Source organism: Fonsecaea pedrosoi (assembly GCF_000835455.1).
Source record: "Fonsecaea pedrosoi CBS 271.37 unplaced genomic scaffold supercont1.8, whole genome shotgun sequence".
NCBI lineage: Eukaryota > Fungi > Ascomycota > Eurotiomycetes > Chaetothyriales > Herpotrichiellaceae > Fonsecaea > Fonsecaea pedrosoi.
This window is the reverse complement of record NW_013550608.1, coordinates 1,935,073-1,949,134: the sequence shown is the minus strand read 5'-3', so window position 1 is coordinate 1,949,134 and position 14,062 is coordinate 1,935,073. Positions and strand designations below refer to the sequence as shown.

Here is a 14,062-nt window from a genome sequence, read left to right as displayed (position 1 = left end):
ATGCCTCACTCTGTTTGCGCCCTTGTAGCACAGCTCCCATCGCGCTGTTGTTACATATAATCTGATTGTGATCCATGTACATGATCATCAACCTAGTACAAAGATCCCAGCCATCATATCCGCTGCGACGATACAAAGAGGCTTCGGATGCTCGAGGCTTCTGCATATTCTGGTTTGGGGTTGATGTCGACCTCGTTCAACGTTTGAGAACGCATCATGCCATCTCGTAACCCTATCTTTGTAGGAGTTAAGCTCTATCCCTGAAACTTTTGCGGACCATTGATATTGTCAGAGAGAGACTGGATATCCAATGTCTGAGGGATCCCTCGGCCGAGCTGAGCCTTAATCTCGTGGCAAAGGGGACCCAACATGAGTGCGAGCTGTGGTGTGTCAAGGTCTGTAATGGCGCGGTTTTAGTCGTCTCCATAGGTAGAGTTTTAACGACCGCTGTGGTTCTGCCATTCCATGAGAAGGACGGCTCATGAATATGAGTCCGCGCCTCTGGAGTACGAGATCTGTCCGTATTATTCGGATCTCGGCTGTTTCGCACGATCCAAATGGGTGCTTTTCTTCACACTTGACCTTTCAGTCGGCGTAAGAGTCGTGTCAAAAGTCCCTCACTGCTTGTTCCTCTCCGCCGCCTCTTGCACCTTCAGCCTCTCGACCAATTTCTGCCTCATGAAATCCGTCAGGCCCAGAATCCCATCATTCGTGCATATCCGATACGTTCCACTGGGCTGATACCCTCCATGACCATCGACAAAATTTCCGTGTCCATCGACTTCCACACTGCCAAAGATGTCTTCTGGTTCCGCGATGCGTCCAAAATCCGGGATGCGTCGCTGGTCGGAGACGTGCAACCAGCCTCCCCGACCTGCGCTGCCGTGGCCGCCCTGGTCGCTGGCACCTGAAGAACCCGTCTGTTGGCGACGAGCCGTGTGCAAGAATGAGGATCCGGATGAAGATATCATCACCGCAGCTTGGGACTGGACCTCCGGGTCGGAAGCGGCATTCTCGCTAATCACCGAGTGTAGGATAGGGAGAAATTTGGGGTTCTCGGTGAAGGATCGCGGCGTAGGTGGGAGTTGGGAGGTAGTGCCAATGGCTAGTGACCGAGTCGGAGGGTCTGTGGGGAGGAGAGACAGGACATGGGCGATAGGGTTTTGAGGATCTTTAAAAACATACTGCGCAATAACTCGAGTTAGCTTCCGTAGCGGGTGAGCTGTACGGGTTTACGTAGACCTTACTATATGAGGGTTATTGGACAACGTCGAGACAGTCCGCAGCTGAACAAATAGTCGCGGTCCTCGCCACAGCGTCCGCGTTCCTGTTGCCAGATTCATGGTGGAGTGTGGTTACTTTCCAGGCAACCCCAGGACATACGAAGTGGTGCTGATGTTGGGTACATGATGGTCTACAAAAATTATTTGGCGGAGGAGCTTGGACGCGGGCTTCAATGACGTCGGGAAGCCGACACATGTACTTTACCCAGTAGTTTTAGGGCAAAGTCCAGCCTCACGCTTCGGCATCACAGCCGTGCTTCGACAGTAATTATCAGGACGCTTTCTCCTTCCACGTACATAAATTGATTGAGACACCAGAATAAGATGCATTTCATTAAAGATATCCAATAATGATCTCCTTCCTGGAACATTTTGCACCCGTCATTTTAAGATCCGATTCGATAGTTGCAGCTTTTCACCATCTCCTTCGATTTCCCCCCTATTTTTTGGTGGGCATTCCGATCTTTGCAATTTCTTTCCCGTCGACCCAGGTATCGACTTTATTCGGGTAGAAACACAGCATGCCGAGGATGCCGGCACTCTCCTGGGTCGGGTTCTTGTACCACCACGCCACGTCCTTGATTTCCTTGCCGTTGATCACGGCGTTGTAGTAGCTGGCTTCGCCTTTGTATGGACATCCCGTGTGCGTGTCGCTCGGCGTGAGATGCTCCCATTTGATCGCCGTGCGAGGCAGGTACCAGCGGGCGGGGAAGTTGGTCTCCCAGAGGGACATGACGCCGCCTTCGGAGCCCGTGTCGGCGAGACACACTCCGTCGATTTCGACGCGCACGTGTCGCCCCGAGGGGAGGATGTCGACTCTGTGATACGGGTCTTTGGGGTGATAGACTACCTGGACTTGCTCCTCGTACCACGCATCGAGGGCCTTGAAGTCGATCTTCACGTAGCCCACCAGCTCGGAGTTGAACGAGTCGGGAACAACGAGCGACGGCACGGATTTGGTGCCCACGCTCAACGTCGAGGTCGACGAGTCTATGCCAGAAATCGGTTTGTCCTCTGTGAACTTGACGCTGTCGAGGAAGTCGGACTTGGGGATCCAGTACATGGGATAAAACCCGTTCTCCCACACTAATTTGGCTGCAGTGGTGTCGAAGATGTATTTGCCATTGAGGACTCCTCTGACGCGCTTCTCAGTGCCCACAATCTTCGGTCGGGATTCTGGGTTGGCACTGAAGAGTTTGGAGCCAAGTGCTGCGAGACTGCGAATGTCTTAGAGATTGCATGATCAACGGGGAAGTGTGCTCTACTTACTCGGACATTGTTCTGGTTGAATTGGCAAGTGATCCAGGCGCAAGATGATTGCGGGTCAATTGCATACGTGCAATAGATCGGAACGCCAGTTCGGCTGCTGTCGAGACACTTTGAGATTTGGATTTCGGGAGAAGAAGGTGGCAGTGAGAAGATCGTCCTAGATATACATATACTCGTCGTAGTTGACGTCGACGGTGTCCAGAGCAGAAACCTGTAACGTCAATTTTTACTTGCCTGATATCGTAGCAGGTCTAAAGAGGCAAGAAATTGGTGGATTTGATTATACGCGCCATCGACTATGGCCTTGAGACTTGATCACTAATGGTCAGGGAGAGCCCTGGTGGCCCTTAAAAGTGTGCTGACATACTCGTGCTCGGAACCAGGAACTGCATATAGGAATGTCATTAATCTGCGGGGCTTGTCGGCTTGCACTAACCTCCTTGCCCCCGCAGTGCAGACAAACACATGGGACAAGTACTTGGTGCTATTATCTATGACTGGTGCATACTCGTAAAGGCTTGCCAGGGTCCTCTACACTTGAAAATCCCGCGGCTTGACCCTGGCGAGTTAGTGGAAAAGAAGATGATGGCATCAAAGCCTCCTTAAGATTCTCTGAACCTTCCTATTCGGGCGAATGGCATCCCTACTACCACGACAGAGGCTCGCTTCTGATCTCTTCAACTGGGATCTATGGGCTTTTGCGTTGACGGGATGCTGTTTCTTGTCGTGCTGAGCTGCGTCTCGGCCAGCAGTCGTCCGAATATGCCTATATTCCCGATGTAGATGTGAAACGGGAGTATCTAGCTGTCGGCTTCGATGTACACTCAACTTTCGCCCGGTGCATTTGATCACAAGGCTGCACCCCTGTCCGGGGAATGTCACACATTGCCCTGCTGATCTATCGCTGGTAGAACAAGGCATTTCCCAGCGGCCATAGCGACGGATCCTCTCCTTTGTCTGTATATTAGCTCCGCGGCCTTGACTGCACGGACGAGATGACAAGGTGAATACTGAGCATCCTTCGCCTTAGCAAAATGTCATCAATCGCAGGAGCTGCCACTCAAGATAGCATCAATTTGTGGCGAGAGGAAGTCGTTTCTGCTCAATGCACATAAGCTGAGATATTGGAGTTGCGGACCTGGCCCGGCAGCGTCAGAAGTTATCACCTGCGTGCGATATTCTGTTCGAGAAGCCATTCAACTAGCAAGCCAATATCTTCCGTCGTCTCCAAAATTCGTACAATTTTGGACCGAATGCGTTCACTCTCGGTGCCTTCTGCGTGGATTCCGCGCAAGTCTCGGACCTCGATTGCTCCACCCGGGCAGATGTTGAGGGACAAGAATACAAATGGGTGCTTTTGCTCTCTCCTATTCGACTTGCGCAAGGGAATGTATACATCAAGCTTTGCTTTTGAGATATCGGAAAGCACATCCATGTTCACGTCGATCGGCAACGGCAGATCGGGATCCAGCTCACCATGCGAATTAGCGAGGTTGTCGAAGTCATCGAGGTCAGAGCCCGAAGACTTCTTGTTTGTTCGTCTCAAGGGGCGGCGAGTGGTTTCTGAACTCCAGTTGCCCTTGGAAGGGGCCTTGCTTGATGCGCCCATCTGTTGATTGTCGCCCTGGTACTCTACCAAACTGCGCAAAATACCCCAAACGACGGCATACTGTCGAATAATAGGCACCACGGCCGCAAATTGTTTCGGATGGGTGAATATCAGTTGTTTCAAAGGATGACACCACAGGGGCGGGGCATGCTGGGAGGATTTCAGGGCGTACGAGTGCCGTCGCAGCCGGCCAGAGCCTTTGTCATCTTCAATGGGCAAGACTCTAATCCATCTTTCTTGTGAAGGGTTTCTGTTGCCTTCAGCGCCGGCACCGACGAAGGTCTTATGCAGCACCGCTTGATATGTTGAAGTCAGCTCTTGCTTGATCTCCACCATAGCAATCTCCACGCTCAGATTGCCCGCTACGTTGAGGGGAAGGTAAACTTCGGGTTCAAGGGTACATTGAAAATGCATATTCAAAACGCGCGACACCATGTCAGTCGGCTTCTCTGTGGCTGCATTATCTGCCTCTGCCTTGGCTAACGGATCTGGGCCTGACGAATCTTGTGCAGGGTCTCGCCAGTCCGGCTTCCATGTCTCGTTTTCGACATCGAGTATTGGCTCGTGGCCCTCGACGAGAACTCGGTCAGAGACCCATTGCTTCGTGACGGCAGTCATTGGCAAACCAGACTCGCAAGACACCCGTGCGGTGTAGAGATGATGGGTATTGTCAATCTCAGCATTGGCGGCAACCTCAGGCTTTTGGCTTGGTTCCTCGGGGGTGGCCCAGTAGTCCACTGCCAGTCCCAACCAGGGTTTTCGATCCATGACTGGTCTACCAACCGCGCCCTGTTTCAGATGTTGCCTAGGAGTCCGTCCTTTGAATTTTTCTCTTTCAGCATCCCAGATCATTCGGAATGAATTATAGAGATCGGTCACAGCGTTGAAGCAGGGGGCCCCGCTCTCGATTCTATCGAGTTGGCTGAGGTATTGTAGATTGGATGCAAAGGCATCCAATGATCTCCATCGCGGTATTTGGCCGACAGCGTCCAGACTTTGCAGATTACCCTTAATAATCTGGGTGCCTTGTTCTTGGAATTGAGGCTCCTCGTTTTCGGAGGCGCTGTCTGACATGTTGAGCTTGAGACTCACGTCCCTGACGTCGTCTTTGCCGCCAGCTTCGAAGTTGATCTCAAGGTCAACACAATTTCCCGCAATTGTGAGATTGTCGTCGTCCCATAGAGTGGTGAACCCTTGCAACTGTCCTATTCTCTCCACCCCTCCACGAGTGATTCCGTGTCCGGCAGCCCGACTCTTGAGTGAATTCAGAACCAGTTCCGCTCTAGCAAGTCGTTCGAGCAACGGGTTGACAGGAGGGGCAGATCTGACGGGTCCGCCCGACAGACTTGAGGTGATACCCAAGCCATCCGCTCCACTTCCCAAAGGTGTAAGTCCTGTAGTCCCCAGGGCGTTGATCAGAGCGGCGGCAGGCGAATTGAGAGCTAGCAGGTCATCATGAACGGCTGTTGCGGCCAGAGGTGTAGAAGAGGGTTGTGAGGAAACACTGATATGGTGTCCGTGCGCTGAGGCTGGAGTCTTGACCGCGGGAGACTTGTAAGCGAGAGGACGATTCGAGTTGCCCGAGGTACCAGGTCGAGGCGAAGCCATGAGCCTGTTCGGAGGGGAGAGCTGCGGTTTCGGCGTGGAGATGTTCTGGGATTTCGTTGGTGTCGCCATGGTTTGTCGGAGACTGACTTCTCATAGTCTCATTTGCCTAGCAGAGCGCGCGCAACAACAGACAACACGGTCTGGGGATGTCTCAGACGCGTGTCGCACCACTTCACTGGCAATTGGAATAGGCTGGGTTCACATCAAGCTCAGCAGACAACCTGCTGTCGTCTTCCCTCCAAGTCGCCGGTGGGCGAGCATCTCATGGGTGTGATTGAGCCTGAGATGGGCTTCATCATGTCCGCAGTTTATCCTGGATGCGGGTTGAGGTCACAAGTTCTATTAAGGCAACTCTTCCGACAGTGTACATCATGTTCGGCAAAAATAAGTGGCACAGTCTGACGAGGAATAGCATCGAGGAGCGGTGCTATCGACTCAAGGGTAACCTCCTCGGGCATAATGACATCCCTATCCTCGTCGATGATATTAGCTATCTTTCCACTGGCGGGCGCCTCATCGCTATTTATAGTGACTCCCTAAATTTTGAGGAGCTTGTACTTGTATGCTCTCTATCAGCCTGTCCCATTTCTTTTTCCTCCTGAAGAGGCTCGAGCCTTGTCCGCTCAGCCACTGTAGAAACCACCCACATTCAAAAGGCGACCCAACAACGCCGGCAGATACACCCCTATGGCTTTCGCGATCGCTACCGCGGTCGACCTCTTTCCGAGAATACTGTTGATTTTAGTGTCAAGCCAGAAATCAAGTAGAGATAGACCTTGTTGTCGATTTCCTTGGGTATACGTGCAGCGATATATTTAGTTGTGGAAACTCAGGAGTAGAGAAAGAGAGAAAACACTGAAAGATATATATCGAACATGAGGAATAGCCCTTCGCAATCGACCATAGGATATGGAATACAGGGCTTCCCGTCCGTTCAGCCGTACTTAAGCCATATGCCGGTTAGCGAGTACCACCGTGGGTGACCAGGTGGGAATCCTAACTGTCGATTGTTTTTGCTTCTCGCATGGCCTCTGCGTTCATAGGTAGGGAACACTTATAATGACAAAGATAGAGTGAAGGGGGAGCGTTGAATGAGACGGTGGATATGTAAATTCTTTGAGTTGAGCAAAATGAGACGATATCTCGTCGTTACACCACATCACAATTACTAGTTCAAGCCATTTCATAACCAGATCCAGTCCCCTCGACAACTGGGATCTTTATGCACCATTCGTGGCGCCATTAGGGATGCTGTCATGCGAACCCTGGGTTGGTGCTCCATTGGTATTGTTGCTGAATGTCGTAGCCTTGACACCGTTGGCCTGTCTGATAGCAGGATCCGAGCTCATGCCATTATGAGAACCATTGAACTTCATGTTCTTGATCCCGTCATAACCCTTAATGCCTGTTGATTTCTCCAGGCGCTGAGCGAGGTCCTCACTGACTTCACGGAATATGGCAATTTGCCTCTTCAGAATCTCTTTGTCCGAACAAACTTCCATCTTACCAGTAACGTTGCTGATGAAACGTTGGCGGGCAGGCTCGTCGAAAACTTTCTCCCATAAGGCTCGTGGGCCATTGAAGTCTTCAGGTCGAATCTGCGACAGGAATGTGATAGCATGGCCTTGGAAATGTCCATGAGTTTTGTCATAATCAACGGATCTTTCACGGAATTGAATAGGGTCGATGGAAGAGAGATAGTTTGCCCGGCCACCTTGGTTATAGAATGCCATGGGACCATCGCGTTGGAAGTTTCCGTATTTGTAGGCCGTGCGGGCAGCGTTGACGGGAAGTTGTTGGTAGTTTGCACCAACACGGTGGCGGTGGGTATCTGGGTAAGAGAAGAGGCGGGATTGCAGCACTGGATCGGCCGAAGGTTCGATACCAGGAGGCATGTGGGAAGGACTGAACGTCACTTGCTCGACTTCGGCAAAATAATTAACGGCATTCTCGTTCAATGTAAATTCACCGACTTTGCGCAGAGGGAATTGTTTCTGAGGCCATACGTGGGTCAAATCAAAGACGTTGATGCCTTGCTTAGCCCAAATTTCTTCGGCCTGTTTGGGAGTCATGGTCTGAATTTCCACTGACCACCTGGGATAGTCGCCGCGCTGGATGGCTTCGTAGAGATCCTTCTGGGCATGGTCTGGAGATTTGGTGGCAGACTCTTCTTGTGTCAGGAATTTGGTTCCCTGCATGGACTTCATGTGAATCTGGCAATAGATCCAATCACCATTCTTTTTGACCAGCTTCAGAGAGTGGCCGGAGTAACCATGCATGAATCGAAACCCATCGGGAATGCCTCGATCCGAGAAAAGAATCATAACCTGGTGAATCGCCTCAGGATTGTTTGACAGATAATCCCAGAACATAGTCGAGTCGTCAGCGTGCGTCAAGTGTGTAGAAGGGTGTCGCTTCTGCGTGTGGATGAAATGGGGGAATTTGGCGGGATCTCTAAGGAAAAACACCGGGGTATTATTGGCGACTAAGTCCCAGTTACCCTCTTCGGTCCTGAACTTGACAGAGAAGCCTCGAGGGTCTCGAGCGCAATCGTGGGAACCGGCTTCGCCACCGACGGTGGAAAAGCGAACTGTGACGGGACATCTCTTGCCTTTGGTACTCCAGATGTCGAGGCAAGTCAAGTCATCGGCCGGGTTGGTACACTCAAAGAAACCGTGGGCACCGCTTCCCTTTGCATGAACAACGCGTTCTGGGATTCGCTCTCGATCGAAATGGGAAAGAAGATCGATCAAATGGAAGTCTTGGAGGAGGAGTGGTCCACTCTCCCCTGCGCGTTGAGCTTCGTAGGGATGAGCCATAGGGACACCGTTGCTATGGGATTGTTAGTGGACTGATCGAATGGCTACAGCAAGGAGAGGTTATGTGCACTGACCTGGCGGCGTAGATGGTTTGCTTGGAGTCCATCTGGCGGTCTTTCTCGTAGGAGTTGAACTGATTGGCGACATGCGCCGCGAAAGACGTATCATTTGTTGCCATGGTGAATGACCTGATAGTATCGACAGGAGCTTGAACAATCCTCTGAACTGCTTCCATTAAAGGAATACAAGATCATGCGAGGAGTCCTTTGTTATATAATTGCAGTGACATAGTTAGAGGGGAAGGCGGTTAGTAGGTCATCGAAAGATCGGCCCTGAATGGAGTGTATCGGAATAGCTTTGATAGGACAGAGGGCAACAATTGTGGGCGCACGGTGGAGGTCATGGATACCGAAGAAGTGCCTTGAACGAATGAAGCGATCAAAGGGTGCGAGGGTGCAAGGTTCACGAGGGTTGCGAGGGTGCGCATTCGTGTGTCGTGGTGCTCAGTGATGACGTCTACGAAAGCGAAAAACTTGCCTGCGTTGATATGAAATTATCCTCTCTCTCCCTTTGTTGCCTCCCTGCTCCATCACGCGTGCTCCTTCTCCTGCTGATCTATTCAGATCTGCCTTTTGCGCAGAAGATCCTCTCAAGGTCCAGTCGAGATAGAGGATCGAGACCGCCGCTACGCCCGAGAATTGTCAGTTGTCGTTCCACCTTTGGCCAAGCACTCCCCCAAACCTGCATGCTTGAACATCCCCGCAAAACCAAGCAATAGTCATCTCTCCCGCCGATATCCGAGACCCCAATGGCCAGTCACAGTGACTGTTTAATCTACTGTTCTCGACTCCGAAAAACCTTCTCGCTCATTGGCGGAATGGCCACGGTCGTTGATGCAGGATGAAAAATATGGATAACTCAGTGGTGACAAATGTGGTAGCTCGCAACGACGCTTGACTTCAAGAGGCTGCTACGCGCGAGCCACGTATTTCTATTTGTCTTGAGATTTGATTTGATTCTCGCTCACGCGTTTCTGGAAATCGACACCTTCCCAAAATTCTATACCTGATCCTGAGTAATCAACCACATCCTGCTGGCTACAGATGAAGAGTGGAATGATATCTGTCGTCTGGCTTATGCAGAGGCTAGTGGTCCGCTGTCTCTCTGGGATACTCGGGATCCTGTTGATGTAGCAGGTGCAGAACACTCGATCTATTTAAGTGCTGACTGGAGTCAGGGTTTCGGGGTGGAATACAGAGGCGCTAATGATATTCAGTCCTGATGTCGTTGATGGCGAAGAGAAGGGATTTATGCTGTGGTCCGATGACACCCTCAGGTGGGAGCAACGGAGGTGCAATCTCCCTCTCAATGATTGAAGTTTCAGTACCCTGGGTGAGATTTGCAATGATGATATAGTTTCGTTGAGATCAGTGAACCACAGCAAAGGGCCACAAATATTATCATGTAGCTGCTTGGGACTGAGACAAATAAGAGAAAGAAACGGACAAAACATTTTGTTAGAGGGGAAGAGATACCTACTTTCAAGATACATGAGACGATCACAAGGAGACTTATCACAGCCTCGGCGGGCTCACTGCACTTACCACCAGTACACAAACCACCAATGCCAAAATATCTGATATTGGATGTCACCGAGGAACAGCTCGACAGATTGTAGTCGATAAGGATTCCTTTTCTATCCTGTCGGGAAAATTAACAAAACCTCATTACATCGGTCAGTTTTCAGAAAAAAACACACAGCATCATGGTCGGTAAGATCGCTATTTCCTGTCAAACATGGGAAACCTGTAAAACTCGTTTTTGTCAGGAGAATCTGCAGAAAACAGACTTCGAGTTGTGGTTGACAAGACAGGCCTTTTCCCGCCACACCGGGAAACCTGTAAAACTCGTTTCGCCAGGAGATTTCCCAGAAAATGAGCGAACTCATTTTGTATTTCAGCCATAGTCTTCTATGTGACTACGTCTCTTCAGCGTTGTGCCGTCAATACAGCCATGACGAGTCAAGCATTGAGGGTAAAATGTCTGCCGAGTATCCTCTGTCCCCGGCATCCTTCTGGAGATCCTTCTGAGAAAAGCCTTTTGACCTTGAATTATTAGATTGGGGGACGCATGGTCCGAGGCTTTGGGAGAGAAAAAAATTGGCACAGTTTGACAAGAAGTAGCTGCCCCCCAGAACTGAGGTAGTCGCTTGATAGCGAATGAGGCCCGTGCTAGATCAAATATAGTTAACATTGTCAATGAGAATAGGGGGTGCCACCAGTGCTATTACGCCTAATGATAATCATCTTCAAGTTGATAGTGAATCGCTCCTCATTGCTATTTCTTGTCAGACTACAATGTGCCACCTATTTTTGACATCGGCTCAGTCTGAGGCAGGCCACATGGTTCTCAAAGTGCAGGCCATTTTCCAGTGCCAGCTTCAGAGAGCCCAGCGTCAGCTTTCCCCAGAGACGAGCATGTCGTTATTCATTGATCAATTCCCTCTTGCGCAACGGAAACATGTTCACATCTAATTCCGAAAGTGTCGCAAAACATTTTCCGATGCCACCCCTTTCCGTCTCCGACGACGCGACCACGAGGCTAAAGGGACATCGATGAGCCTTTCTGTGACGGAAACGAAGAGGCCAGGGTCTTCTGGACGGGATTGCTGAGCATCGGACGCGAGGGCGAACAGTGAGACAGATGTTCAAGAGGGAAAACAAGGCTCGGATCCGAGCGACACTGGCAGACTGGCCACCGGAGGAAACTGGATGAACTGGATGAAGATGCAAGAGGTGGCACGGTCAAACACGGCGTTTCGACATCGGCCTCTCTCCCACAATCCCAAGCTTTTCCGTCCTCCCATTTCCCCCACCATTCTCGCCGTGTCGGCACTTGGCCAAACCTTCGTGGGGGAATTTTCCTGAGGGGCAGGCGAAATCTCCCCGACAAACGGACCGACTCCCACTCAACTATGACATTTGTTTGGATTGAGGAGGGGACGCACCGCCTTCAAACACCGTGGGGCCTTTGGGATGACCGTGTGGTGTTGGTTTGTGAGCAGAGGTTGCAGGTTGCGCAATTGAATTGCCTTTCTCTCTACTTCCTCTGGCTTTTTTTTGTTGTTTCTCTCGCCTTGGTTGTTCTGGTCTTCCCTTAGGAATTATACACCATTTCTGCTCCAACATCCCCGTTTGTTCGACCCTTTCGTGTTTCTCGTTTCTGCATTTAGAGAAAAAAACCCCCCTAAAAAAGAAGTCAGTACCAAAACAAACAAACATGGGCAAAGCAACACACATCATCCGCTTCGTTGCGAGCGAGGACAACCGCATCCACCTGGGCCAGTTGGTTGATACCTCTCGAGACATTGGCGTGGACAGCGTCGAAGGCAAGGAGATCAAGGCCTATCTGATCAACGGCACCATCTTCGCGCCCGAGGTCACGGAACATATTTACACGGTCAAGCAGCTGCTGAGCCCCGTGTCGCCCGAGGACTGCAACTACATCCGGTGTCTGGGCTTGAACTACATGGATCACGCAAATGTCGGTTCCCTTCCCTCTTGTTCTCAATGTGTCAGCGTGTGGCAGGCATGAGACATCTTAGTCCTCTCTTGCACTTCAGCCCTGGACAACTTTTTAAAGAGAGATGTACTGACAAGTGGAATGTTGGGGGGAATGTACAGGAAGCAAACATGGCGCTCCCCAAGGCTCCCATCCTCTTCACCAAGCCGCGCACCGCGCTGGCCGACCCCTACCCGGCCGTGATTCCCATCCCTAAAGCCGCGCAGGATGGCACCTCGGACTACGAGGCCGAGCTGTGCGTGGTGATTGGTAAGACTGGGCGAGACATCCCCGAGGACAAGGCCCTCGACTACGTCCTGGGATATACCTGCAGCAATGACGTCTCGGCGCGGACCATGCAGATGTTGACCACGCAATGGTCCTTCTCCAAGGGGTTGGATGGAAGCTGTCCGCTGGGACCCGTGCTGGTGACCAAGGACGCGATCGCCGATCCGCAGAGCCTGAAGATCAAAGCGATATACAACGGACAGGTCGTGCAGGACGGGAACACAAAGTATGTTTCAAGAACCCCCTTTTCCCTCGAGGCGTCTTATTTTTTTGTTTTTTTTTACGCTATGATATTGTATTATTTCGTCCTGGACTCTTGCTGACATGTCCCCCCCGCGCGGCGAACCTCACAGAGACATGATCTTCCCCATCGCCAAGCAGATCAGCTACCTCTCGCAAGGCACGACGCTGGAAGCCGGCACCATCTTCCTGACCGGCACGCCCGCGGGCATTGGCTACTTCCGCAACCCGCGCGTGGTCCTCGAGCACGGCGGCGACATCCGCGTCGAGATCGAGAAGATTGGCACCCTGGTCAACAAGGTGCGGTATGAGGAGTGGTGAGGGCGGGTGGGGAGTCGCTGCGCCCGCTGGCCTGGGCCAGGGGTGCATGTGTAAGACTCGTTGAAGTATAAAGTATACTCTTACTATAAGGGCGTGTCAGTTGGTCCTGCGTCGACGCTTGCACATCTAACTCATCAATCTATCCCTACCCATATATTCATATCTATATGCACGGGGTCGAGATGAGGGTTTGAAGCAAAGAGACCGGACAGACGAGATTAGACATATACACACATATACTATTGTATGTATATACAGGTCCTGACTGACTGACTGACTGATTTTCCCTGATTTGTCCTGTCCTATCCCGTTCAAACTGTGCAAATGGTCGGTGCATGACTGTAGTCTACTCGACGAGCCGGTAGCCATGAGAATAAAAAAAAACCCAGATAAAGGGTAGTTATATGCTATATCCCCGTGCGGTACAGAGATACTGTATATGTATGCATGTGACTGTTCTTCAAAGAATGAGGGACGTGTAAGATGCACCTTTTTCCGCCTGGCTTGGTCCTTTCCTACAGAGGTGCGGAATTGTCGGGCTTCGTATCTGTGTCCGTGTGTGGCCGTGTGTGGCCGTGTATGGCTACCTACTAGTCTTGAGTAGTACATATGGGTCCAGATCTAGGTCCAAGACCTAGATATAGATGCGGAGAGAGGACGAGAGAATACGAGAAATAGAGTACATAAAAGCACAGCATAATAGTCAGAATGGACATGTTGGGCTGGCTGGACAAGATATAGATATAGATAGATACGTGAATAGAATCCGCCGCCGCCGCCATCACCACTACCCGCCTAGGTGCATATATTATCAATGATGTTCATTGGCTCTTCCCTTTCGCCTTCCGTCCTATCGGTTTCCTCGGGGAAGTGCATGTCATAACATGTACATACAGCGACGACTCTTCTTCCTTCTCCTCATATTGGATATTTCACAAAGTTTCCTGTAATCATCACAGACACTCTTCCTCATATCTTTGTTTCTCGTTGCTTCTCGCTGTCGCTCTTTCTCGCCTGCACCGTTCACTCACTCGTCGAGATTCTCGACACGTTACCCACCCCTT

General features: G+C 51.1%; 5 protein-coding genes across 5 annotated transcripts; 1 reads left to right on the top strand and 4 right to left on the bottom strand.

Moving 5' to 3' along the window:
• Window positions 1-617: 617 nt before the first annotated feature.
• On the bottom strand, window positions 618-1,343 carry Z517_12022 (uncharacterized protein; the record flags this gene model as incomplete). The annotated part of the gene is made up of 2 exons (XM_013423602.1): window positions 618-1,184; window positions 1,248-1,343. The coding sequence occupies 2 exons, from the start codon at window positions 1,341-1,343 to the stop codon at window positions 618-620; spliced, it is 663 nt and encodes a 220-aa protein (XP_013279056.1).
• Window positions 1,344-1,722: 379 nt separating this feature from the next.
• Z517_12021 (uncharacterized protein) lies at window positions 1,723-2,560 on the bottom strand (the record flags this gene model as incomplete). The annotated part of the gene is made up of 2 exons (XM_013423601.1): window positions 1,723-2,500; window positions 2,553-2,560. The coding sequence occupies 2 exons, from the start codon at window positions 2,558-2,560 to the stop codon at window positions 1,723-1,725; spliced, it is 786 nt and encodes a 261-aa protein (XP_013279055.1).
• Window positions 2,561-3,714: 1,154 nt separating this feature from the next.
• Z517_12020 (uncharacterized protein) lies at window positions 3,715-5,838 on the bottom strand (the record flags this gene model as incomplete). The annotated part of the gene is made up of 1 exon (XM_013423600.1): window positions 3,715-5,838. The coding sequence occupies one exon, from the start codon at window positions 5,836-5,838 to the stop codon at window positions 3,715-3,717; it is 2,124 nt and encodes a 707-aa protein (XP_013279054.1).
• Window positions 5,839-6,989: 1,151 nt separating this feature from the next.
• On the bottom strand, window positions 6,990-8,766 carry Z517_12019 (uncharacterized protein; the record flags this gene model as incomplete). The annotated part of the gene is made up of 2 exons (XM_013423599.1): window positions 6,990-8,601; window positions 8,663-8,766. The coding sequence occupies 2 exons, from the start codon at window positions 8,764-8,766 to the stop codon at window positions 6,990-6,992; spliced, it is 1,716 nt and encodes a 571-aa protein (XP_013279053.1).
• Window positions 8,767-11,867: 3,101 nt separating this feature from the next.
• Window positions 11,868-12,998, top strand: Z517_12018 (uncharacterized protein; the record flags this gene model as incomplete). Its single annotated transcript, XM_013423598.1, has 3 exons — window positions 11,868-12,131; window positions 12,272-12,663; window positions 12,791-12,998. 3 exons carry the CDS (start codon window positions 11,868-11,870, stop codon window positions 12,996-12,998), a joined length of 864 nt encoding a protein of 287 aa, XP_013279052.1.
• Window positions 12,999-14,062: the final 1,064 nt, after the last annotated feature.